This window comes from Podarcis melisellensis (genome assembly GCF_964234715.1).
Source record: "Podarcis melisellensis genome assembly, chromosome: 13".
NCBI lineage: Eukaryota > Metazoa > Chordata > Lepidosauria > Squamata > Lacertidae > Podarcis > Podarcis melisellensis.
The window spans coordinates 32560474-32586987 of record NC_138545.1 but is presented as its reverse complement, the minus strand read 5'-3'; the positions used below and the strand labels follow the sequence as shown (position 1 = coordinate 32586987).

The following is a 26514-nucleotide window of genomic DNA, read 5'->3' as shown; positions in this document are numbered from 1 at the left end:
TGGAAACGGGAGTGAAATTTGCCAACACTCGCTTATTCGTTCCATTTCAGGAATGAAACTCGATCTAGGGAATACAATCGGCATTGGCTGCTGCTGTGGCTTTCAGCCCACAAACAACATGCAATTGATTACGTTTCCTCTTGCTGCTCATTTGCATTTTGTTTCCTCTGTAGTGAAATGAATGGGATGGAATATACTGTAATGACAATGCAATATTTTAAAGTTACTATAATTTTGCCATAGTGGGCAGGGTGAGAAATAATGTTGGTTTTGGTGGAAGATGAACTGCAGCAGAATGAAAACAGTGCTGCGTGAGACACATACGGAGCAGATGGGGGGGATGTTAAAAACAATATAGCATTTAATATTAAAAACTTCCCTAAACAGGGCTGCCTTCAGATGTCTTTTAAATATAGAATAGCTGCTTATTTCCTTCACATCTGAAGGGAGGGCGTTCCACTACCAAGAAGGCCCTCTGTCTGGTTCCCTGTAACCTCACTTCTCGCAATGAGGGAACCGCCAGAAGCCCCTCGGCGTTGGATCTCAGTGTCCAGGCTGAACGATGGGGGTGGAGAAGCTCCTTCAGGTATACACGACCGAGGACGTTTAGGGCTTTAAAGGTCAGCACCAACATTTTGAATTATGCTCGGAAACGTACTGGGAGCCAATGCAGATCTCTCAGGACCGGTGTTATGTGGTCCCGGCGGCCACTCCCAGTCACCAGTCTAGCTGCCGCATTCTGGATTAATTGCAGTTTCCAGGTCACCTTCAAAGGTAGCCCCACGTAGAGTGCATTGCAGTAGTCTAAGCGGGAGATAACTAGAGCATGCACCACTCTGGCGAGACAGTCTGCGGGCAGGTAGGGTCTTAGCCTGCGTGCCATGTGGAGCTGGCAGAAAGCCGCCCTGGACACAGAATTAACCTGCACCTCCATGGACAGTTGTGAGTCTAAAATGACTCCCAGGCTGCTCACCTGGTCCTTCAGGGGCACAGTTACCCCATTCAGGAACAGGGAATCCCCCACGCCCGCCCGCCCCCTGTCCCCCCAAAACAGTACTTCTGTCTTGTCAGGATTTAGTACGTTTCCCTGATGCAAAAGAATCACTATGGGGTGGAAAAAGAATTCAGGATAAAAAAAAAATTAGGAGGCTTACTGAAATAGAAATGGTGAAGTAACAAGCAGTTTCCCCCGCCTTCAAACTGACTGGATTAATGTAAATTTGAGTCATGAGAAGGAAGTAACATTTTTAGATGCAATAAATGATTGTGCTTTGGAATAGTTAGCCATTGAACTGACTCTTGATTTATCTTAAACCGTGGCCGGAATCTGGTGTGTAAGAAAATTGCCCAGAAAGACTGACCTAGCCATACTTTAAACTTCAAAAGTCAGGGTTTCTCCACAAATGAGGGGATTAGCTATAAAGGAGCTGAAAGGTGTAGCTAGGAAGGTCAAATCCCCTCAGCAAGCCTGGAGGTAATTTAAAACCATTACAATACAGGCTCAGATAACATGTACACTGTAGATTAGAAAAAGGCAGCACACTGAAGACCAAAAGGTTACCAGTGTGGTTAAACAGCAAAGTCCAGGAAGCGAGAAAAGGCAAGGCGGCTTCTCGTGCTGTGAAATTCTCAGGTATGCATATGCAGTAATTCTCAGAGAGTTCAACGGGTCTTATTAGATTCTAGTAAAGATGTTGGAGACAGCAGGCAGCTATATGAAGCCTCTGTAGCAACCTGAACTGCAGAAGACATCAGAGGAGATATGTACAGTGAAACCTTGTTTGGGGGAAGTGCAGCTAGCTTTTAAATTTTGTTACATCATCTTCAAAAGAAACCTGAGTATCTTACAAGAACAAAAGCAAGTTGTATTAAAAAGCCAAAATCATAAATATATCAAAACGATAGTATAATGCCATGAACAAAAACAGAAGCATAGAAAACAAGACACATATATAAAACACAAAAGTAATAGCAGATTAAAAGGGGGTGGGTGTTCAGAAACAAGCTGCAAGGCTTTCTAAAAAGCCAGATTTTTTTACTTGGCGTCTAAAAGCATTTGATTTTGGAGGCAGGCAGGCGTCCCAAGGGAGGGCATTCCACGGGGCTGGTGCCACAACCAAAAAAGGCCCTGCTCCTGAGAGATCTTGGCTGCCCTTCAAGTAATCCAAAGCAACGCCTCAAACGCTGAGCAAAGTGCAAAGGGGGGGGGGGAGACACAGAGAAGAGGTGGTCCTTAAATGAAACTAACCCCACCACTTCTTGCTTTAAGATAAGAACCAGCAATTTAATTTGGCCCTGGGAATCAACAGCAGACCAAACAAGAGTAGGACAATGTATATTTAGCCACCCAAATGCAAACAGCAGCTTGACAAGGTACATCTGCTGAAGTTCCCCTTCTATAAAACTATTAAAGGTATTGGAGCCCTGCCTTTTTTCCTCTGTCACCCTAAAAGGACAGGGGTAGGAATGGGGCTGGAGCCCCAACCAGGTGCCAAAGCATGCCTCATTGAGATACAAGACCTGGAAGCTTGTAAAAGGTATTCTTAGCCCTCATCACCAAGCTGCAAACAGCAGAGTTCAGGAGGAACGTAGGAAGCTAGTACGTTATATTGAATCAGACCACTGGTCCATTTAGCTCAATACTGTCTCCACTGAAGGGCAGTGTCTTTCCAAGTTTCATATAGGGAGTCTCTCCTATCCTTACCTGAAGATGCTGGTGACTGAAGCAGGAGCCTTCTGTACACAACACAGATGCTCTACCACAGAGTTATGACCCTTCCTTCAATGAAACTTCACCCAACACCAGCCAGATTTCCAGTACTGGATCAGCTGAACAACCCTCTGTCTCCACTGCAAACCAACAGCTATTTTCATCATATCTGCAGTCCCTTACAACTCCCAGGGTTTCCATTGCAATCCCTAGGTTCTGTTGACATTGTGAGACAAGAGGCTGGGTGACATCAACATATGAATGATGCACTGGTCCAAATTTATGTGAAAGTTCACTCAGCAGTTTGGTGTGTGTTAAAGAACCTGGAGGACAATGTGGGACCCAGAAGCTCCCCATAAATCAATTATAATGGGGTAAAGGAGTAATCCCACCCCTCAAAAAATGTCTTTATGCCACATTGATATCAAATAGATGCATCAAAATATGAAGTTTTAGAACTAATTAACAAGGGACACATTCCTAGTCTCTTTGGTGCATATATAGGTTGTAGCCCACATTTATCCGTGGTCTGTCTTTAGCTTTTTCAACTTAAACAGCACTTCCTTTTTGTGTAATTCTCCCTATAATATATTTATGTTACCATATTTGTTGAATGGCAGCACCATTCTGGCAAGATATGATATGATAGTGTTGTCTCATTATCTTCTATATAAAGAATCTACAGTTTGGGATCTAGAAGATGTCTGTACACTATGGTGGAATTGCATCTTTCTCTTTGCTAAAAAAAGAAGAAAGTTCTGCAATCCAATTAAAGAAAAAGTCACTCAATTGATCATTTTAATTTTGGTCAATTAATCTAGCTATTACATTTGCACAAATGCAATTGAGAAACCAGGGTGAATTGCAGCAAGGTAATCAAATACGATAAAATCCAGAAAGCATTCATGCAGTCTGATACTATTCATGAATGCAAATGCCTCTCCATCTCTTTAAAACTTTTGCAAATAGCACCTGGGGTGGGGAAGGAACTGGGCTGAGTCCGCAGCATGAGGAATTTATTCCTGCATTTGTATGTCTTGACTTTCCTCCCTCAGAGCAAACAGCAGACTGCAGCAGGGTTGGGGGGAGGAAGTGCAGGGGAAGGATTAAACCTTTATTGGTCCTGATCTAGATTGGGTGCACATCTGCTACTGTAAAAGTAATAGACAACTCGCTGAGTTCCATGGGACTTAATCCCTAGTAAGTGAGTAAGATTGTAGTCTTAGATGGCTGCACTGAATAATTTGATTTGCTACCCACTTTCCTTTCTCCTTATTTTTCTTACCTCCCCCCACCCCACTACCCCTGCCTTTAAACCATGTTAAATTTTAATAACTAAAGGAAGCCCGAGTTGTTTTGTGGTGACAGTTGCAACTCTACGAGGGGTAAACTGTGGTGCCCAGAATTCTTTGAGGAGAAGACTGTACTCCAAATGTGTTTTCAACATATAGTGTGTCGCGCAACCTAAGCCTTTCAAATCTCTAGTCTAATGATTTCATGGGGGCAAACCCGGTTGTATTTCAATTGGGAATTTGGGACTAGTGAGTCTATAGGGAGTGAGATTATATTTTATCCAGGGAAGGTTGCTGAGCAGAATGAGCAATTTGTCATAGACAGTGGACACACATAGGCACACTTTTTCCCCTGGATTGCCTTCTGCAGGTGTGCACAAACTTATATTTATTTATCTAAAAGTGTTTCTAAGCCACTTTTGTATTTTTAAAAATCTAAAAGTGGTGTGTTCTATTAAATTACATTAATGCCACAGCTAGGTCCATGGAGTTGTTTCCTCTGACAAAGGGAGCTTCCAGACAATGGCTTAACACTCTGAGTAGTTTGTTTAGAGTCACTGGCAATATTTTCTTTAAAATTCCTCAACTTTCTCTGAAAGGGGCAAATCTGGATTAAACTGGGGCGGACAGGGGGGATATAGGCTGGGATTGTGGTGACAATGTCATGTGCATGCTGCAAAAAAGGGGGGGGGCTTGTGTGAGAAGCACCAATCCCAGGATAAACACCTGAGTAAAAGCACCCACACCTACACATACACAATATATTGTGGGATATGATACATAAGTAGCAGTCAAGTACAACATTCCTTGTTTTCCTAGAGTGGACATGCAGGGAAATGTTTGGTCCAGCCAGTCGAAAACTTCCTGTTTCCTTCTGGCTGGGGCATACTTCCTTTTGCATGTGACTAGAGGTGGATGTGACCTTACCTGTCCAGGTAACAAAAGGGCAAGTCACGCAGCACACGCTCTCTTTGACTTCCTCCGTCGTTGGAGCAGCTTTTTAGCTAGAAATGCTCTGTTGGCTCTCAGCCAACAGATGACACTGGGATTATCCCCATATGAGATGGATCCACATGTATATATTTTGTAACTGTCTGCCTTCAGGGACTGTGAACTGATGATGTGAGTAAACTTCTTTTATATACTTTAAACAAGATTGTGGTGTGTTTATTCTTTGAAGAGGGATATAAGGGAACTTACCAGGAACCTAATCATGAGAGGCTTACACAAGCCTGCAACCAGTTATTTGCTATGTGTTTAAAAGGGGAATGTAAAACTCTGCTAAGTAAAAGAACTTGCTAGCGCAAGATAGGAAGGATATTAATAAACAATATTCTCATCTCCTGCCTCCCTGAACACTCCCACATATATCCCCTTGCAAAACCCTCACTTTAGCTGTTGGGTGATGAGCTCTTCCTCGTTGAGATAGCGGAGGCGCTCCTCTTCCACCAGGGTGCGCTGGCGCTGCAGGGGATCCTCCTGCTTGCGCATGGTGTCTGTCACTCTCACGCTGATCTCCGTCTCTGTCCGCCTCAGCATCGTCTTCACCGTCTCTTGGTTTTGAAGCTGCAAAGGACAAGCGGGGATGGGGGGTGGGGGGAGGAGAGAGAGAAAATCAAGGTGTTGCAGGAAGACAAGCAGTTGCAGCTTAGAGGAACCATCGAGGCCACGGTGCATCAGAGGCCGGGAAAGAAGAGGATGAAAAGAAAGCTCCTCCAGCCCTTTTGGGAGCACACTTGAAGAGCATCCTGAATAATCAGGTGATTCAGAGCGCAACTAATCTGCCGCTGAAGATAACGGGGCTGCTCTCTGCGACGTGCATCTATTTCCTTTTATGTTTGTGGCTTCACGTCAAGGGCACTTGCTCTGATCCAAGGAAATGAATCTGAGCATGCAAACAGCAGGTCCTTGCGAGGAGATCTGATGCTCTGCGCCGGCAGAAGCCTGGTGTGTAGAAGGGAAAGGGCTTAACATGCGCCTAAACCCATCAGCGTTGCCATAGGACACCCCCCTCAAAAAAAGCTGGCATACTTTTCTCTTTGGGAGCTCTACAATTCTATGATTATCATTTACAGGATACCTGCAGGAAGTTACAGGACATACACAGATTGGAAATGAAGCAGTGTGCCTTGCCCCGAAACCTTTGCAGATGCAAACAGGGTTGAAAGTGGGATTGCAGGTAACTGCCCTGATACTGTCATGAGCACAAATAATCACGAATGCACATTAAGAAGGACTCCAGGGGAATCCCATAGATTCTCCCTCCATTGCACTCATAGGATTGCTCTGCCTGCTGCCATATAATACTCTGAAAAAGGAAATACATGCTAGAGCTAAGCCCTGACAATAATTACACAGAACCATGAAAACTAATATCTCTGAACATGGGATTTCTGTCTGTCCCAAAGAGCTTGGATTTCTTGCACTTGGATGGATTAACTTATATTTCTCATTCAACAAAAGACCAGGCCAGAAAGATGAAATTATTCTCCCCACAAGTTACGGCTCTCGTATACTCAAGTTAACCTCTTAATGCGCCCTGGCCTAAGGCAAGGCTGCCTTTTGGGTGCAGCACCTAGAAGAGAAGCTCTCAGGATGCTCTCCCAGAGCCAGTGGAGTGATGCACTCCGCACATGATTGACAATGATGGAAGAAGGCAAGGCTCAGAGACCGGACGTAGAACGCTTTCCAAAGTTCAGAAGCGTCTGGGGGAAATGAGGCAGTGTGAGCCATTTGCCTTTCCACCCCTCTGCACCATTCGCCACTTTCCTGCTTCCAACAAGCTGTCACTGTTAATTAGCTCTGGAGCTAAGCAACTCCGAGGAAAAACACTGGCGCCTCCCACGCTCGGGGACGACAAGATCGGATCGCTGGCTCTGGATGCGCAGCTGCCATCTGGCCTTTCGCTTGGTGCCAGATATTCCAAAATAACCCGTCACCGAGAAGGGTTTGTTTTGGTGAGCGCTGCTAATGAGAATAAAAGCCAAATGAAAAGGGAAAAGAGATGGAGGGTGAAAACAGAGCAAGATGGATTGGGCATGGGTTTGTTTTCCCCCTTTTTGTTTTCAAGGCAAGCGGCTTGCTTTTCCCTGGACATCAGAACAAAGTTCGCTGCAAAAGGAAGGCTTGGGAGCGGCCGCCAGGACCATATAACACCGGTCCTAAAGGATCTACGCTGACTCCCAGTACGTTTCCAAGCACAATTCAAAGTGTTGGTGCCAGCCTTTAAAAAGCCCTAAACGGCCTTGGCCCTGTATGCCTGAAGGAGAGTCTTCACCCCCATTGTTCAGCCCAGACACTGAGGTTCTCCTCCAAGGCCCTTCTGGCAGTGCCCTCACTATGAGAAGTGAAGTTACAGGGAACCAGGCAGAGGGCCTTCTTGATAGTGGCGCCCACCGTGTGGAATGCTGTCCTATCAGATGTCAAACAGATAAATAACTATACAACTTTTAGAAGACATCTGAATGTTTGAAGTTTTATTACGCTTTTATATTTGTTGGAAGCTGCCCAGAATGGATGGGGCAACCCAGTCAGATGGGCGGGGTACAAATAATGAAATTATTATTATTATAAATGTGAAACATGAGACTTTGCTCTTTATCCCCAACTGAAATGAAGCTTCAGTACCAATGAGAATGTAGAAAGCTGCCTTCTCCAGAATCAGACCAATGATCCATCTAGCAGAGCATTGGCTGCCCTACCATAAGGACTAGAAACTTGCCCTTTTTAAAACGAAAGCTGCAATTTCCTCCTGATGCACCCAATAAAATATATTCCTAACTTTATTTTATTTTATTTTTCACTCCCATGGAAAGGCAGTGTAGACACAGCCCTTCTCCAAATCCAGCTCACCTGCAGTTTCTTCAGCTGCTGCAGCTGGTTGCGGAGGTCGCTGGCATTTTGCTGCAGGTCATGAAGATGCAGCTGCATGTGTAGACGGGTGATGGCAGTGGGCTGCCCAGCCGGTGTCCCAGAAGTGGATGGGGGTGGAGGACCAGGTACAGGTGTCCCAACATTGCTTCTGCTGGGGGCTGAAAGAAGGACAGCAGGAGAGAGATTCACAACTTGTACAATCCAGAGTAATAGAGACTTGCAGTTGCTTTCAGTCCAGTATTGAACTGGCACTATACTCTAATGCCCAGTGCAAAGCATATGTGGCATTCACTGTAGAGATGCCAAGACCTGGAACAACATCACTCTACGACCATAGAGAATAATGGGACAAGAGCAACTCTCAATTCTTACCACAAGTTTGGACTGGTGGGGTTATTCTCTATGGTACAATTGTGTTGATCTCACAACTCACCCCACCCCAACTTTTCCTGTTCCTGTCCCTCATTTCTCCTTCCACCCCTATCTTGTGCATGACAATAGCAAGTCTCTCTGGATATGAGATCACATTCTAGAGGTCTGTGTAAAAAATGTTTTAAATGAATAAATAAAAGATTGGATGCCTGTGTCAATTCAGCGTAGTTTTCTAGCTTGTCTCCTGGAGCAGGCAGGAGAGGGCGGGTGAAAAGGGGCAGGTGCAACAGTGACACAAAAGTCTTAGCAGCTACGTCCTTCCTCAGTACGGGAGAGCTTTCTTAATGGACCTATATCCATGTTGCTTCCAGGAGGCATGTCTATTGAGCATTCATCACAATCTGTTTGCACCAAGTTTGCAAGAAGACTATTTGATGTCTGCTGAATACAGGTCATTGACTGATAGATGTTTATTGAATATCCATTTGTTTGGGTGGAAGCCCTATGTCATCAGGTCAAATCCAGTGAGTTTTCCATGGTTTTCCTTATTACAAAAAAGTGTGATTTGCTGTACCAATTTGGCCAAGTTCAGAGATAACAAAGGGGGTGGGTATCCCAGCACCACCTCTATCCAGCAGTGGAGTCAAAATCAATTCCCTCTATCTTGTGATAAGGCAGCCTTGGGGACACCAAAACAAGATGCTCACTTACGTGCTGAAGGAGGTGTCCCTCCGTTAGTCCCTTCTGTCCTCTCACTGCAAGAAAAACAAGGATTAGACACAGAAAAGGAAGAGCCACTCTTACTGTGATGGGGACAATGTGAAAAACGACAGGACAACATTGTGCATCTGTTGTAGGGATGAAGAAAGTCTACCAGCTTTGGTTTTCCAAGTTTCTAATGTTTTCAGGCTTAAATTCCGTTCTCTACATTTCCACACTAATTCAAATTATTATTATTTAATTTGTTAAAGAAAAAACAGCCTCATAACTATTTGCCACTTTAGTGTGAGCTTCTAATAAATAATTTTTTTTGTTTGCAGTTTTGACTAATACAAACATTTTTGTAAGCAGTTTCCCTAAATATCATGCCTGCTTGCATGTTATTTTCCGTAATGCATGCATTACTGTTCATATTGCTAGGCTGGCTCACAATGTCGCAATATTCGGAGAAGTGTGAATTTCAAAGGATAGCTGTGTTTCAGTTCATGTATTGATTTGAGAAATGCAAGTTAATTAGTTTCTCATTAAAATGCAAACAAAGTTGAATTTCTCCTCCTTCCCCAGTGTGTGTTTTTTGGATGGTGCCTGGAAAAAGTAAATGATAAAAGGGTCCTGATCAGCAGTCAACAATAAAAGTTTTTTTGCATTCAGTCTAATCTTATTGACACAGGAAGATATAATTCCAGTCAATGAATATTTCCAATAAAAGCATCTCATATGAGAGGCAGAGTATTTATACCACAAGAATCATGAGACTGAGGAAAGGAGAAGTATTTTAGTATATGCATAAAAGAAGGCAATGTTAGGAGCTGTTCTGTGATGCAAACTGATATACAGATGTACCTTGGAATTCAAACGGAATCCGTTCCGGAAGTCCGATTGACTTCCAAAACGTTCGACTTCCAAGGTGCAGCTTCCGATTGGCTGCAGGAGCATCCGGCAGCCAATCAGAAGCTGCGGAAGCAGTGCTGGACATTTGGCTTCCGAAAATCATTCAAAAACTGGAACAATCACTTTAGGTTTTCGATCATTCGGGAGCTGAAACGTTCAAGTTTACAAGTGTTCAGCTTCTGAGATTCCACTGTATAGCATGGAATGGTTTTGAAATTTCTGTGAGGCCTTTGTTTGGAGCAAAGAGGACTGTGTAAGTTAAAGGGGAACTTTTTGGAGCACATATGAGGAACCTGTGTCGCCACCACCACCCAGATGTTGATAGACTCCAACTCCCAGATATGCCAGCCAGAATGACCAATGATGATGAATTATGGAAGCTGAAGTCCAAGAAAGCCTGAAGGGCCACAGGTCTCCCATATCAGCTATAGAGCGACCAGGCATAGAGAGTTTTCGCAGGGGTACCCTCCTGGCATTTGGCTCCACAGGGAACTCAGTTTTTGGCTACAAGGGGCAAGGCCTCTGTGTACTAGCTGACAGAGTTATCTCTTATCATTCATATTTCTATCCCACTCTTCCCAAGCGGAGATCAGAGTGGCATACATGTTTGTTGGATAGCCAATTTGCCATCATGGCAACCCTCTGAGGTAAGTTAGGTGGGGGGGGGAGGGGAGAGGGAGAGAGAGAGAGAGACTGGCCTAAGGTCCAGCTAGTGAGTTTCATGGCTGACTAGGAATTTGAACTTGAGTCCCCCTGCTCAATGGGACGCGGGTGGCGCTGTGGGTTAAACCACAGAGCCTAGGACTTGCCGATCAGAAGGTTGGCGGTTCGAATCCCTGCAACGGGGTGAGCTCCTGTTGCTCGGTCCCTGCTCCTGCCAACCTAGCAGTTCGAAAGCACATCAAAGTGCAAGTAGATAAATAGGTACCGCTCCAGCAGGAAGGTAAACGGTGTTTCCGTGCGCTGCTCTGGTTCGTCAGAAACGGCTTAGACATGCTGGCCACATGACCCAGAAGCTGTATGCCGGCTCCCTTGGCCAATAAAGCGAGATGAGCTCCGCAACCCCAGAGTCGGCCTCAACAGGACCTAAAGGTCGGGGGACCCTTTATCTTTACTTTTTACCCCCTGCTCAAACTCCAACAATTTAACAATTACACCACAATGGCTCCCATCTCTGTGGATCTGTATATTTATACCAACCCTCACCAGGGAAATGCCTGATCCACAGACTACCCTGCTTCCTCCGTCAATGAAGAAAAAAAGAAAGCATCAGAACATGCAATACCTGCCCCAGCCTCTTACCTAGGATTTTCTGTGTCGGAGCTTCGCATCAGGGCACTCTGCACCAGTCCTGTGAGGCTGGCAATCTGTTTCTCCATGGCTTCCATGCGGTCCCTTGGTGGGGGGGGGGGAAGGAGGAGGAAAAGGGACCTGGTGAGACATGAGCTTCTTGCCCTCTTTCTTCTCTGCCTAGTTATGGAGTGGAGAACCTTTTTCATCCTCTGAAGGACATGCCAATCATGGGTTAGCCAGAGGCAAAAGTGGACGCAGCAACTCATGTGAATTTTACCTTTGTATGGTAGGCTAATTTTTTCATACTTGCACATCCCTCTCTATTCTCCATCCAGGCAAGAAAGACACATCATCAGAGTTCAAGGACACATTCCAGCCAGGCAAAAACACTCAAGGAGGGTGTAAGGCAAGGTTGGCGGGTGGCATCGCGGGGAAAGGTGTGAGGCCTGGAGAGAGTCTCAAGGGAGATAGCAAGAGGCCTGAAGTCCAAATTCTGCTCCCAGCCTTCAGGTTTCCCATCCCTAGCCTAGCGCTGTGGCAATATGAGCAAACATGCTAGTTTATAATTATTATCTGTTTTTAGAAACTCTTCTATCCTGCCTGTCTCTCAGCTTACAATATAAAGAAGTCAAAAACGTTAAATTCACTACAGCGGAATATATATTGGTAAAGTAACAACAAAATGCCAGGAAAACCATCGGAAAGTCTGCATTAAAAAGAAAGCAGCACCTGAGCAAACTCAATTTATCATCCTCCATAATGCCCCCCGGAAGAGAGGCGTCTTCACAATTCAGTGAAAACCGAGGACCAACGGAGCAAAACAATGGAGCTTCCCGAGGACATGAGAGAAATGTAAGAACATTAAGAGCAGCCCTGCTGAAATCCATCCAGTTCAGCATCCTGTTTTTGACAGCAACCCAGCCAGGTGCTTTTGGGAAGCCCATACCCAGGGTAAATAGGACATAGCATCAAGGGTGTCCTGTAAATCTGCTTTCCTTGGATGGAAGCCTGGCCTCCAGCAAGCCTCCATTAAAAAGGCTGCTGTGGAGAACAGGAAAGAAGCCATTTCTGAGGTGGGGGGGGGGGATCCTCAATTCTGGAAGAGAATCAAACGCTAACCCCCAACCTGTTGACGTGAGTGGTTGTTGTACTGAGGTAAGCACAACTTGGCCAAGATAAAGCAGCCAGTCCTTTTCTTTTCGGGGGCCATAGCTCTTGAAAAAGAGGTAGGACAGGTGTGGGGAATCTCTGCCCTCCAAATGTTGTTGAACTACAGCTCCCATAATCCTCAGGCACTGAGTGAGCTGTATTTCAGAAATATCTGGAGGGACAAAGGTTCCCCATACCTAAGATAAGGCTTACCTCATAAAGGTGAAAGACAAACCCCCCATAAAACAGGTCCATGTGCACCAAATCTGGTGGAAAATCAGTTTGTTTGGATTTATTTTGGCTGCTCTCTCCCTCAAAATGTGTATCCCAGAGGCATTCCTCCGTCAGCATTCCTTGAAGGTTCTGTACTGAGGAGAAATTTATCTCACACACACTTTCTGGTACATTAATTTCTGACAGGTCTGTGCTTGCCATTCCTTTGACCTCTCTTCTGCTTGGCTTTCACTCTCCCCCGCCATCCATCTCCCCCCAACCCGCCCTCTCTTGCTGATTCTAATCATTTCTTCCTTTCTATCTTTTGGTTATCCTAATGAGCTCTGTTCCTACCATTCCCCCTGACAACTCCACTGACAACTCAGGAACCATCCTTGCTGTAGAGATTTAGACACGGGGAGATTGAACATCAGATAAGGTACGATTTTCTTTTGCTAATCTAATTTGCCTGAAGACAACTTCTGCCTGCACCCAAAAAAGAGAACGGGAGGAGGAAGACAGCAGCAAGTTCCAAAGGGTGGGAGAGAAAGGGGATGGATGGAGAGCTAGGGTGGCAGGGAATACACATGACTATTCCAACTATTTGGGATGAAAGCAGCTGGTTCCCCTGCCCTGCCAGCCCTACTGAGATATTGCTTTTCTGCAGTCAGGTGGAAGTGGGATTAAAATGGCAGCCACGAAACGCGTAATACAATGCTATTTTATCCAGCAATGCCTTTCTCCATGGCTAGCTAAGATTCTTTTATAGCATTTACCCAGAAGACAGTCTCATTCAACAAAGGCCCTTTCTAAAGTTTCCTGTTTGCAGGTTCTGTTCATTATACTTATTGTGATTGGGAGATCAGTGATTGATTGCCCCTTAATTGCCCCATGAGCAGCAGGGGTACCTTCAGGGCGTAACTCTGGGGCAGATGTCCAGGGCCCCCACTCAACAGAATGAACAAGAGGGTCCCCAAATGCAGCAGGGCTGCCTTACAACCACTGTCCCTGCTGCACCATTAAAACCATTAACCCAGTTACCTGAATGTACCACAGGCAGGCAATGAACTAAAAAGCAGACATTTGGGGGAGGGATGGCTAGAGGAGGTGAACACTTGAGAGGAGAAAGGAGAGGGGGCAAACTGAAGAAAGGAAGGATCAATGAGAAAGAAAGACTGGAAAAAGCAGTTACACAGGGCCTAGAGTCAGGAGGATTGTGCGCGGTTGTCAGGAAAGAAGAAGAAAGGCAATTTTTGGAATCTGGGTAGAAAAACAAGGCAGGGAATCACGGAGGTCAAATAAGTAGGTGTACCGCTGTGCATGCAGTAAATCCAACGTAACTCGTCAAAACCTCTCAGGACAATAGCAATTTTGCACAGTGCCAAAATCTGCTCCAAAGCAGCAGGCTCTGCATTTGAATGTTGAAACTCAGAAAATACTTATCAAGGTGCCAGTCACCTTAAGAACAGTACTGGTGGTCACCAGGAAGTGACAGCCTCCCATCTTACCTTGTCTCCGTATCCTTGGCAGGCACAGGTGAGCTGAACCCAGAAAGGGGGCGTTCCCCAGGTCCAGGAAAGAGCTCTGGGGGCCCTGAAGAGCTGGGATTCCTTGGCTTGTTGACAGGGCTTTCCATGAAGACCGAGGAGCATGAGTCTTTGCGGAAGGTCTGGCGGACTGGAGAGGAACGGCTTGGGGGCCCTGAGTAAGGGCTGTGGGGGCTTTGGCTCTGCTGAACGTCTACCAGCCGGCCGTCGGCAATTTTCTGCGGCGATGAAGGGGGCAAGCGGAAGCCCATCCCCGGACCGTAGGTGTCGCTGTAGATCTGTGCGTTGGGCTTATACAAGCTGTCTTCCAGTTCGGACTGCAGGGCAGCAGCTGAGTAGGTGCTGAGGGAACGGACAGAGCCCCGCTTGTAGAGGCCCCCTGGGTAGGCAAAGGGGTCCCCCATCCCAGCCAGGGACTGCGTGGAGGTGATGCTCAGGCGCCCCTCGTGCACCATGCTGTAGGGGTCGGCATACAGGCCCTCGTTCTTCACGAGCACCATGTTCTTCCCGGCCATGTCTTCGTCTGGCTTGACATCCCGCCGTTCCAGGATAGCGCTTGGGCTCGGCGAGACCCCCTGGGCCGGAGGAAGGTTGGAGAGCCGCTCGCCATGGTGCACGGGGCTGCCGGCGTAGGAAGGCGGGCGGCCACCGCTGTAGGACATGCGGGAGCGGGACGGCGAAGACGACTGGAGCACTGGTGGAGGCGATCCAGAGGTGAGGTGAGAAGCAGGTGACATGCTGTTTAGGCGCCGGGTGGGAGAGGACTCCCTGGAAGTGTAGACCATCTCTCTCTGGGAGAATAAGTGATCAGACAGTGAGAATGTTATAAACTCTACCCTCCTTTACACACGGGGCCCAGGTGAAAAGTTGCAAGGAAAAGGTGGGAAGAATAAAGCTGAATGAAAACCAGACCCATCACTCATTCCTGGCGCCTAGCTCACACAAACAGAAGATGGAAGTGGTAAAATCCGACCCTACCACTTCAGACTGCAGCAGGGTACGGGGTGTACAGGATGCCTCCCCGTGAGAAAAACCCGGTATGTACAAATTTGGCTTACCAGAGAAAAGGCTAGATTAAAACCATTCTTCCTGGCTTAACTGATTTCTATCTGGAATGAATTTCACACACCAGAGAACATTAAATAATGTAATCTCCCATTTGTAGTACAAAGTGGTAAAATCCTAGAACCAGTTCACCACTGGTGAACTAGGCCTATTGGTAGCGCTAATCTTCTCTGATACTTCAAATTCTGCATCGAGAGCTGAATTCCGCAACATGAATGCATTATGAAGAACAAATATATTGCTTTAACTTTTTATTCACAACTCCCATAAATCTCCTGTGATAGTGATGCTAAAAAACACACACGATAGACAACCCTGACACAGACAGTGTAAAAGAACATATCCTAGGCATCTGCAGAATGGCTTCGCTTGCAAGGTGATCATCATCTGGACTGTGTTCAATGGGCAGGCGTTGCTGAAATGTTCCTTAGTATTCTGCCCCCCTCCCTGCACCTACCACCACACTAACATCCAGTGAAGACAAAAACAGTTCAGGGGCCTTACTGCAGCCCACTGTCTTACCCTCAGGTCTCCATTGGTGATGTGGGATCCGGGGAAGGAAGCATAAAGGGGCTCTTTCCGGTAGATTTTGATAATGCTCCTATCCTGGATATCCCTGCAAGAACAAAGGCGTTAATGGAACAAATGAATGGCAGCCTTGGTTATTATTCCAAGGGCCAGACTATGCATGGCCATGATGGCAGCAGTGACAGCTGCACAGAGGCAGCCTGATGACGTCAATGGCCCACGCCAAAGCTGCTGGAGACTATTGGGCAGGAGTCTTCCTCTTCCTCGATATTGAGGATTTACACATCTCGATAGTGAGGATTTTTTTGCAGTAACCTGCTGTTGGGTTTAGATATGCGTAATTCCACTTCTGGTTTTCACACATGGATTCTGTGCTCTTGCTAGTTAAGTATGAGGCTGAAATTGCAACACTCTCATCAAGAGAATGCTTGGATAAGTGGTATGAAGCGATCTGGCAGACAGCTATGTTGGAAAAGCTAACGTGGAAACTGTGTGTAGCAAGAAAAGAAAAACGGTAAATTCTACACAGTATGGGGCAATTTTATTGAACACACAGGTAATGAGGCACATGGGGGAGTAGTGTTTGGGGTGGGTAACATAGTTTGGAATACCTGAAGTATACATTTTAACCTTTCAAATTGTTGCAGATATAATGTATTCCTCTCTTTTAATGAGATTTAAGCACATGATGTGTTATTTTATGGTTTTAGAGATTATGAAAATATTTGAAATATATGCTGTGGCAAATAAACCTTATTTATTTATTTAAGAGAGAATGCTGCCAGACTCCAAACGGGAGGTGGGGGTTGTGGCCCCAAAGCATACCTTTAAATCACATTCACCCCTAAATCCTGGAAACAGCAGTTTGTTAAGGATTCTGGGAATTGTAGCTCTGTGCGGGGTCAACTAAAGTTCCCAGGTTTCTTGGGGTGGGGAATGTGCTTTAAACATGTTTTAAAGGTATGGTGTGTGTACACAGTCAGAGAGTCTACCCAAGGGCAGAAATGTGACTGCTCTCTGACCTATTAAAATGGCTTAGATGGGATATGTTAGACCAGGGTGGGGAAACCCTTGCAGGTCTAAGGGCTGTGTTCCCTCATGTACCATCTTCTGAGAGGGCTGCATGCCTGTGGTAGGCAGGGGCAGACAAAAGTTGCGTTCTATCTGCACAAAAGCCAGATGTTTTCATACGCCTCCCAACATACACACACCCATCTTTTCATCCTCTGCCCTGCCAAGTAAGAGGCATTATCACAGTTCAATGACATCATCCAGCCAGGCAAAGCACCTGAGGAGGGTGTGGAGTGTGGTCTGAGAGCAGCCCTGAGAGCTTGACCGAGAGGCTTGGAGGGTGGCATTCAACCCATGAGCCAGAGGTTTTGCACCCCTGTGCTAAGAGGTTTCTGAAGAGGGTGATAAAGCAGCAATAACTAGGGAAGCACTGAGGTATTGGTGTCTCAACAATTATGCACAATGCAAAGATAATTGTTTTTTTTCCTTCTCCCTTTCTCAGAATAGCAAGACTCTGGGTCACCCAATTAAATTGATTGGCAGTCGATTATGGACGGACAAAAGAAGAACTTCTCCACACAGCACACCATTAATTAACAGGCTGGATTGGCTGCCAAAAGGCGTGGTGATGGCCACTGGCTTAGATGGCTTTATAAAAAGATTCACAGAGGACAGTTTTATGAGCGTCTATTAGCCCTAACAACTAAATAAATAGAGCCTCCAAGTTCAGAAGCAGTAGACATCTGAATAGCAAGCAAGCAATTAGAGAGGTCTATTCCTTTCATGCCCTGTTTGTGAGCTAGCTGTCCCAGAGGCATCTAGCTGTCCACTGTTGGAGACTGGATGCTGGGCTAGGTAATTTGAGCAAGCCAGGTCCCTTGTATTCTTAATCCCTTGAGCAGGAAGGAAGAGAAGACCACTGCTGAATGTGATGGTGACAGGTCTCTCTTTAGTCGCAGCACTTTTGAAAAAGAATATCTTACTGAAAGATTTTTATAGCTCTATAATACATTTTTCCCTCCTGCCCCTAAGCTAGCTACTTCCTTCCTTCTGCTCAATTACTCACACAGACTGTGATCCTAACCATATCTACTCAGAAGTAAGTATCATTGAATTCAATGGGGTGAACTCCTGGTTAGGTGAGGCTCGGACTTCAGCCTTATTTGCCAACTACATTTCTTATATTGCCCATAGAAAGAAAGAAAGAAAGAAAGAAAGAAAGAAAGAAAGAAAGAAAGAAAGAAAGAAAGAAAGAAAGATAGTTAGTTCTCTGGGTGGTTTATAGTAAAAATGTTAAATTTGCTCCCATGGGATGTACTGACTTAAGATTACTTTACCTTAGTTCCCGAATGGCTTAGTTGTCAAACAAATTGGCTCCTAAACGCTGCAAACCTGGAAGTAAGTGTTCTGGTTTGCAAACATTTTTTGGAAGCTGAACGTCTGATGCGGCTTCTGCTTGAGCGCAGGAAGCTTCTGCAGCCAACAGGAAACCATGCCTTGGTTTTCGAACGGTTCCAGGAGTCAAACGGACTCCCGAAACAGATTAAGTTCAAGAATCAAGGCACCACTGTACCACTTAATGTACAGGTGATTTCCAAGTAGTTTACAAAACCACTTGCACAATGCATAACAATTCAAAATACGTTTAAAATACGTTTAAAAGATGACCGCACAGATTCATGGAGGATAAGGCTATCAATGGCTACTAGCTATTATGGCCTACTTCCACTGTCTGATACATAATGCTTGGAGTCACAGGTGGGGAGAATGCTGTTGTGACTGTGCTCTGCTTCTGGGTTTCCCATAGGAGCATCTGGTTAGCCAATGTGAGAACAGGATGCTGGACTTGTTGAACCTCTGGTCCACCTGGGCTCTTCTTATGTTCCTATGCTTGCAGAGGACTTCTTCCCTACTCCTCCCGCTCCTCCTTCCATCACTGCATTCACCCACCTCTTCCCACCCTCCTTCTTCTTCCTCTAGGCTTCCCATGCCCAAATTAAATTAGGCCAGTGGCCTCATTTGGCCCTTAAGGATGCAAGTTGCCCACTCTTGATTTAAAGTTTCACACAGGCACAGTGAATGGAGCTCTGGGAATGAAAAGAAAAGCACAGTATCAGGAGGGAGGGAAATAGCAGACTGGTCATATAGTCCTCTACTTGGTAGTCAATGTCACACTTCCTCCAAGCATTTAGTAGTGCCTCCAGAAAGGCACTGCTCTCACCTGACATCCTCCAGCTCATAGAAGACGTTACGGGATTCGTCCTTGATCAGGATGGCAGTGTTGGGGGACTTGAGCATGCCCATTGTCAGCTTCTGAGGAAACATGTGGACAATAAGGGCATGCAGAGTGTCCATGCTGCTGATTTCGTGGGTGATGTGAACCCGTCTTGTTTCATCCCCGAACTGCAGGAAAAGGACACCTAGGAAAATCAGAAAGGGTGTGTGTGAGAGACAGAGGAGACTGGAAGGAAACAGGTCAAGGAATGCAGATTATCAGTCAAAACAACTAATTCTAGCAGAAAGGAAAGCTTCTGGGTTGCACAAGACTCTTCTTCAGGTGGTAAAGTGTTAGCAGAAAGAGAGTCGCAGAGTCAGAACGAGAGAATCATCTACTCACAAATGTGAACCCCACACCAACTGAAATCTCTTGGGGGGAGGGGCTACTGAATGTTTCATTCATCTCGAAAGTGCATTCAGTGGCCACCTGTAGAAGACATCAGACAGTACTTGTGCCAAAACTCTGATATTTCTACTAAAGAACTGGGCCTTTCCTCATCTCTCCTTCAGACATCTGGATAGCTCAGCTGGTTAAAACGTGGTGCTCATAATGCCACGGTTGCAAGTTTGATCCCCGTGTGGGACAGCTGCATATTCCTACAATGCAGGGCGTTGGACTAGATGATCCTCGGGGTCCCTTCCATCTGTTCTGTTCTGTTCTGTTCTGTTCTGTTCTGTTTTGTTCTGCTCTGTTCTGCTCTGCTCTGCTCTGTTGTTCTGTTTCAGAAACAACAACAAAATTCCCAAAGGAGTGAGTAGTAACTGTGTTACTTTGTTGCCACAAAACCAAGAAAGAGTTATACCTAACCAAGGTCTACTCAGAGTAAACCCATTACAATTAATAGCTCTAAATTAGTCATGTCCATTAATTTCAACGAGCCGACTCTGAGTATGACTAACATTGGATACAACCCAAAGAGTCTTGTAGCACCTCAAAGACTAACACATTTATTATGATGTAATAATAGGCTTTTGGGGACCAGAGCCCACTTCCTCAGATGCATGGGAAGGTATATATTGGTAGGCATATATAAACATAGGAACAGAGCAGGTACGAAGAACCTGGTGTTGGACTACAGATCCCATCATCCCTGACCACTAGCCATGCTAGGTGGGGCTGATGGGAATAGGAGTCTAACAATATATCTGAAAGACCACAGATTCCCCATCCCTGGTGTAAAGAGAGAGAGAAAGAGAACAAAAGAAAAAGCAGTATGGCCAGAGGAAAACAAAAACGCAAGAACACAGACCGTGATAATTAAGTTACAGCTCAAACGTAAAAAATAATTACAGTGATCACTCACTAAGCAGTGCTGATGATAAAAACATCTTGGCATTGGGTTTCTGTTTGGCCGGGTGTATGTAAGGGAGTAGTTAGAGGAATGGTTCCCTGCTGGTATCAGTTCAAAAAAGAGCCCTGAATGGGCTTTTCCAAATATGTTTGTAATTTTTACTTCTTTCTTTCTTTAGAAACGTTTTCCCTCAATCACCTTGAGTTAATTTGTTGAGTGAGCGATAATTTGTAATATAAACAAAAACAAGCAAGTAATTACTATAGGAGTAGTACTAATAGTAGTAGTAGTAACAGTGGTATTTCTGTGCCATCACATAGCCAGCTATCTGGGTGGCATATATAAAAATGGTCAAGATAAAAATATGGACCAGGAGTGGCTGGCCTCCGGCATCCCTGACCATTCGCCAAGCTGGCTAGAGCTGACGGGAGTTGCAACTTCTGCATGGCAACATAATGGGAACCCCAGGTATGAACAGTAAAAAGACTAGCTTCAGTTATGCATAGAAACAGAGACTATGCGATTAAACTGTACACAAACACAGGTCTTTAAAAAGAAGCCAAAACCTCAAAATCTGTTGTTGTTGTTGTTTTCAAAGATACGCAGTCTGCTAAACTACACCAACCTGGTACCCTCCAAAAGTTTGGGGGCTACAACTCCTATCAGCCCCAACCAGCATGGGATTTGTAGTTCAAAATAGATGGAAGGCACCAAGTTAGCAAAGACCGTGTGCCACTAACCTGGGGATTTGCTATTGTCCTATCAGCCAGCCCTTGGGACTGCGGCTTCCGTTGCTGAATTTCAGGTCAGCTCTGAGTAAGAGCTCCCTCATTCATGATTTGATTATGGATGAGGAGGACCATCGGGTCTGTGTCACTGAGACCTAGGTGGGTGAGCAGGGCAAAGTTGGTCTCATCCACTTGTGCCCACCTGGGTTTTCGGTGCGGCGTCAGGGCAAGACTTGAAGATTGGGGAGGGAGAGTTGCTGTAGTTTATAGAGATTCCATTTCTCTCTCCAGGCTCTATGTCCAGTTGCAGGGAAAGTATCTAGTGTTCCTGGCACTGGGTAATCGGGACATATTAGGGATTCTGTTGGTTTACCACCCATCTGGCTGCTCATAAGTCTGAGCTGAGAGAGCTAGTTTTGGAGGCAGTGTTGAGGATTCCCAGACTGATGGTTCTGGGGGACTTCAACATCCATGCCAAGGCTCTGGGGGGGCTCAGGACTTCATGACTGCCACGAAAACCATGGAGCTGTTCCAAACGTCACAGGACTTGTCGCAGGCCACACTCTGGGCCTTGTTTCCTCAAATGGGCAGGAAGAGGGGGATCTGAAAGTGGGGGGTATTGACACCAGTCCCTTGTCATGGTCACATCACTTCCTGTTGAGATTTAAGCTTTCGGTACCTTTTACCCTATGCAACCACAAAAAGTACTTGGAGCAAAATAGCTTCAACTGCAGGTACCCCTGAGCCCCACAACAGAAGCAACAAGGGTGACAAAAGTCAGCTTTCTAAACAATGAGATGTGCCTAAAATCAGGATACATCTCTGCTAACTGGGGATGCTTGAGAAACAGTTCTTACCTGGAGACCGGAGTTTTGTTTGGCTGGTGGAACGGGACAAAGGCAAGCTTTGCCGGAACCGGTTCATCCTGTTAAACCCAATGGGCAGCTCAGCTTCAGACATGGTTTCCAGAGACTCGGCAGAAGCAAAGGAGAGTTTGGCTTGATCGGCCAGGCCAGGCTGAGAGCCCTGTGAGTGCCGGGAGCTTCGGGTCTGAAAGGTAAAAGAAGAGAGACAGAGCAACATGATTATGGGGAGCAAAGTGTTCTTTTTCTAGAAATGTGGCATTGAACAGATTTCACACGTGTCACCTCTTCTCAGTCACCTTTTTTAAAAAGGCATTTTTGATCATGAAGATATTTCGTGTGCCATGAAACGCAGCAGCGGAAAACATCCCTACCTAAATATTTTTTTCTGCAATATATATATATACACACACACACACACACACACACACACACACACATCAACGCCCCAACATATCTGTCCTAATCTCTGGCAATTGATATAGGGACTCAAAGTATAGCTACAAGCTTCAACTGGTTTAGTGTAGGTAGATTATTAGTCAACTAACAATCCAGTTACCTCACTGATAGGGGTTGATTTTAACTCGGGAACATTTCATTTCATGTAGCTTTGCATTAGCAGCATGCCTGTTTAATTTTTTAGGCTATTTTTGGTTCTGGTGCATTGCTGCAATTATTACAGTGGAACAGAAACTGAAAAAGAATATATTGACTGTGGCGATTCCTTCTTACGACGAGAGCTGCGGTGTTAGAAATAAATAAATTATTGTGCTGACTTCAGTATCTTTAAGAAACAAACAAATCCCCCAAACATAAAGCCAAACCCTGTACTGAGGTTTTGCATGGTGTAAAATTTATATAAATTTAATCAATTATATGACTGGTCTATTAAAAAAACAGATGATTAATCAAATAGAGATTCATTAATTGGTAAACAGCCCTTGCTGGAATGAACTCCTGCCTCATGGAGGGAGTCCATCTCAATTAATCTAGTCAAGTGTTCATCCAATTTGCTCTTAATGATACAAGGTGATGAAAATTACACACACACAAACACACACTATCTTCTTGGCAACCTGTTCCAGTGCTCCATCGACCATACAGTTAGCTTGAGCCTACATTCAGCACACTCTCAGTTCTTGCCTTTGTTTGCCCTTCTCATCCCAGTAACTTCCTTCCTCCCATTTACGTTGCCTTTCTAATCTGTTCAAGGTGGTTTGTGTCCCCAGGCATAGGGACGCGAGCTTATGGGAGCAAAAGACGACACACAGAGACCAGGGCTAGGCTAAAAATATGGCCACGAGAATAATAGTGGAGGTTTGGGTGAGGCATTGGGACAAGGATCCTGATGTCAGACAGCTCGCTTGCTGACCAATGTCTCTCTCTCATACCCAGCCCACTGACTGGGAACTGACAGGGAGTTTTGGGGGTGTTAGGTGTGGCCTACCTCGGTGTGGGGCATTCCAGTGGGCCGCTGTCTGCAGCATGGGCGAAAGTCAGCTAACCTCGGGCCCCTGAAGCTGAGCTGAGGATTTAGAGCTGCTCCACCCAAGACTCCTTATAGAGATCTCCTTACTTTTTTGTGGATCCTGGCCCATCGCCCTGCCATGCCAGCACCAAAAGTGATGATACTCCAGTCCTGAATAACTGTGATTGGCTCCTGTCCAGTCGGCCCATCTATGGTGCTGCACCATCAGAACAAAGGGGACCTGCCACAGATGACAACAAGTGGGCAGAGCCCACATGCCAAAAGAGACAGGCTGGAGTATTTACTTGAGTGCAGACCTACTCTGCTGGTGGAGAGGACTCCAGCCCATCACAACATGGCACGCAGGACCCTTTCCACGGCCCACCTGGGCAAGCATCCTGTCTCGTACAGCAACCAAACAGATGCCTCTGGGAAGCCCCAAAGCAGGGTACAAAGGCAAGAGCCCTTTCCCCTTGGTGCTCCTCAGCAGAAGGTATTCAGCCCCTGCATCTGAGTCTGGAGATTGCATATATCCATCATGACTAGTATCTATTGATACCAGGCCTCTCCTCCATGATTTGTTTGAAACTAAGCTGGAGGCCATGGCTACACATAGTAGCAATGAATTCCACAAATTAATGGCATGCAGCAGGCAAGCCATTTTTCATTTCTAAGGCAATAGTAGATAGAGGAGGGCAGTTCCATTCCTCATCAGTCTCTTGTGGTTTCAAGGCAGCTTGCACCTTAAAACATCAGACTGGCAGGGGAGGAGCAGCTGCTGAGCGGATATATTTGCAAGCAAGTGAACCATCATGTCATCTCTAGCTGCATATGCTTAGGACACTGAAATCCTACCAAAGCGTCTGAAGTTGTGACAAACATTGCAGAGGAACTGAGCCCCCCATCCCCCAGTTTAGAAAACAGGGAGGCTCAGAGTGCCACAACTACATTTTCAACCTGTATCTGTATGTAGCACCATAGCAGCACTTTGAAGCTATTACGCTACAGCAGAAATGGGGAGCCTGCGGAAATTGAGTAATTCCCACCATCCCTGGCCATTAGCCATGTTGGCTTGGACTGATGGAGCCCTATGACATCTGTTGAGTCATCGGTTCCTCATCCCTGTACTTCAGGCACTGGCTGGTCACTCCGTTAAGTTGCTACCTCCTCCTCCTTTTAGGGAACAAAACACCTTCCAGATATTTGTCTAAAGGAGTGTGCCCCACTGGAATGCAGGGCACTTTCTCACCCAGCAGCAGGAGGTGGTGAAAGAGGCACCAAGGGTCAGGACAGGTGGACTTCCATACCCCGGGACCAGAGCAATTGCTTGCAAAAGCCTTGTTGGTCCTGGGACTCATTTCTTTCCTGCCCACGCTATCGATAACACCAGGAAAGGCAGAATTAGCAGACAGACAAGTCAGATAACCTTTGAAGTTGCAGGAGGCTGGCTATCCATTATGCCCGGGGAAACAGCTCCGGGGAGACATAAAGGGGCCCATTGTGATGCTGGAAGGGAAGCGCGATAGAGGTTTATGGCTGCACGGAACAGGCAAAAGTAATGGGCATGGAGTCCCAGCAGTAAAGAACAGTAATATGCCAAGAGTCCCATTTCGCGTGAATGACCGTATATCTTCCCGGTACGAAGATGCCATTTCCACAGGGGGGTCGCGAGGGGGAAGAGCAACGCTGCGTGCAACACACGCTAAAACAGCATGCTGGTTTAGTAAAAGATATCATGTTCTTTGCTGACTCTAGGCCAGTTGATGCAATCAGTAAAATCAAGATGCAAAACTATTTTCTGGACAGAACCACTCCAGCCTGTAAGTGTGGGGGTTGCTTGTATAGAAGTGTTCCAGTTACAGGTGAAGAGGCAGGGGAGCCCTCAGTTAAATCCACAAGTTGCAGCCCTTAATCCCTAGTTAATATCCAACTCATGCCCACCCCCACATATATGAAGGCCACTTGCCAGAAACTGCAGGAGGGCACTTTTGTGCTCAGATCCTGCTTGTGGCCTTCCCAGAGGCATCTGGTTGGCCACTGTGAGAACAGGATGCTAGACAAGATGGACCACTGGCCTGATCCAGCAGGCCTCTTCTTGTGGTCTTCTGTAGCCTTATAAATATCAGAGGCGGATTTAGGGAAGCACGACGGGTTTGGTAGCACAGAGCGTGGAGGCTTACGGGCACCCCAACTATTATTTAAAGTGGAGCACGAGAAGAGAGGGCACCAAATTTTGGCATTGCTCAGGGTGCTGCTGAAATTTGGGACCCGGCTGTAAATATGCTACCTAAAGGATACAGCACAAAAAAATAAGGGGGGTGCGCCTCCTCTGCCCCCCTAGTAATTTGAGTTCTACTGTTAATTCATAGAAGGACCGAAATTCATACCCAAAAGGCTAATTTTTATGAGCCAATATCTTTATTTATTTTAAAGGGACCATTCAAACATTCAGTTGCCCACTGCAGCCTGAAGGTAAAACAGGGCCCTTAAATGCATTGTGTTGCTCACAGTATAAACTGCACTGGCAGGTTCAGGTTTTTGTTCTTCAGAAGAACACCCACAAGAGAAAGCAAATGGGAAAAGGTTGTGTATAGCAGGTTTAAAGCAAAGAAGTCTAAGCTTCTCCAAAGGTAAATTTGAACACCATCTTAGCCCTACAGTCCTTCTGGCTTTTAAAGCCATGCTATGCCTGGGCTTATTCTGCCCATTATAGAAACAGGGCACTGATTATCAGGACTGTATTTCACAACTCCTTGGGCTGCTTAAGTGCAGAAAGTGAGCATAAGCACATAATTCAGCATCTTGAGAATCTCATTTCCCCTTAAAAAAACACACAAGTTTCTGGTCCTATTTATTTATTTGAAAACGTTACGGCTACAAACAGTGGATGGAAAATGCCTAGTGGGATCTCAGTAGGGGGGACTTTGGGCAATCAGGGTAATGGGGCTTTTGTCCACAGCCTGTTCCTTTAAAGTTCCTCTCGAGTAGTAAAAAAAGATTACTGGTCAAATTTATACAGGGCACAGAATTTATGTGCGCGCGCATGCGTGTACATAGGTGCACACGTGATTTTTTGTGTGGCTTTTTTTACTCTTCCTTGCTTATTTACAGCTTTGGATAAAACATGCACTCCTGGGTCTCCTGCACCACTTTAAACAGAAAAAGAGCATTAAAGGACAGCTTTGAAATCACTTCAAAGTGAACCACCACAAAAGTCTACGT

General features: G+C 45.7%; 1 protein-coding gene across 18 annotated transcripts in view; it reads right to left on the bottom strand.

The window, feature by feature from the left end:
* The window catches only part of SRCIN1 (SRC kinase signaling inhibitor 1), a 318961-nt gene that overhangs the window by 31369 nt on the left and 261078 nt on the right, over positions 1 to 26514 (bottom strand). For all 18 annotated transcript variants that reach the window (XM_081885564.1, XM_081885563.1, XM_081885565.1 and 15 more), the window contains 8 exons: positions 21819 to 22011; positions 18886 to 19084; positions 15648 to 15741; positions 14022 to 14851; positions 11161 to 11253; positions 8959 to 9002; positions 7855 to 8033; positions 5393 to 5568 (listed from right to left, as the gene is read on the bottom strand). In XM_081885564.1, the coding sequence (XP_081741690.1) occupies positions 5393 to 5568; positions 7855 to 8033; positions 8959 to 9002; positions 11161 to 11253; positions 14022 to 14851; positions 15648 to 15741; positions 18886 to 19084; positions 21819 to 22011 (1808 nt within the window). The remainder of the gene's footprint in view (positions 1 to 5392; positions 5569 to 7854; positions 8034 to 8958; positions 9003 to 11160; positions 11254 to 14021; positions 14852 to 15647; positions 15742 to 18885; positions 19085 to 21818; positions 22012 to 26514) is intronic.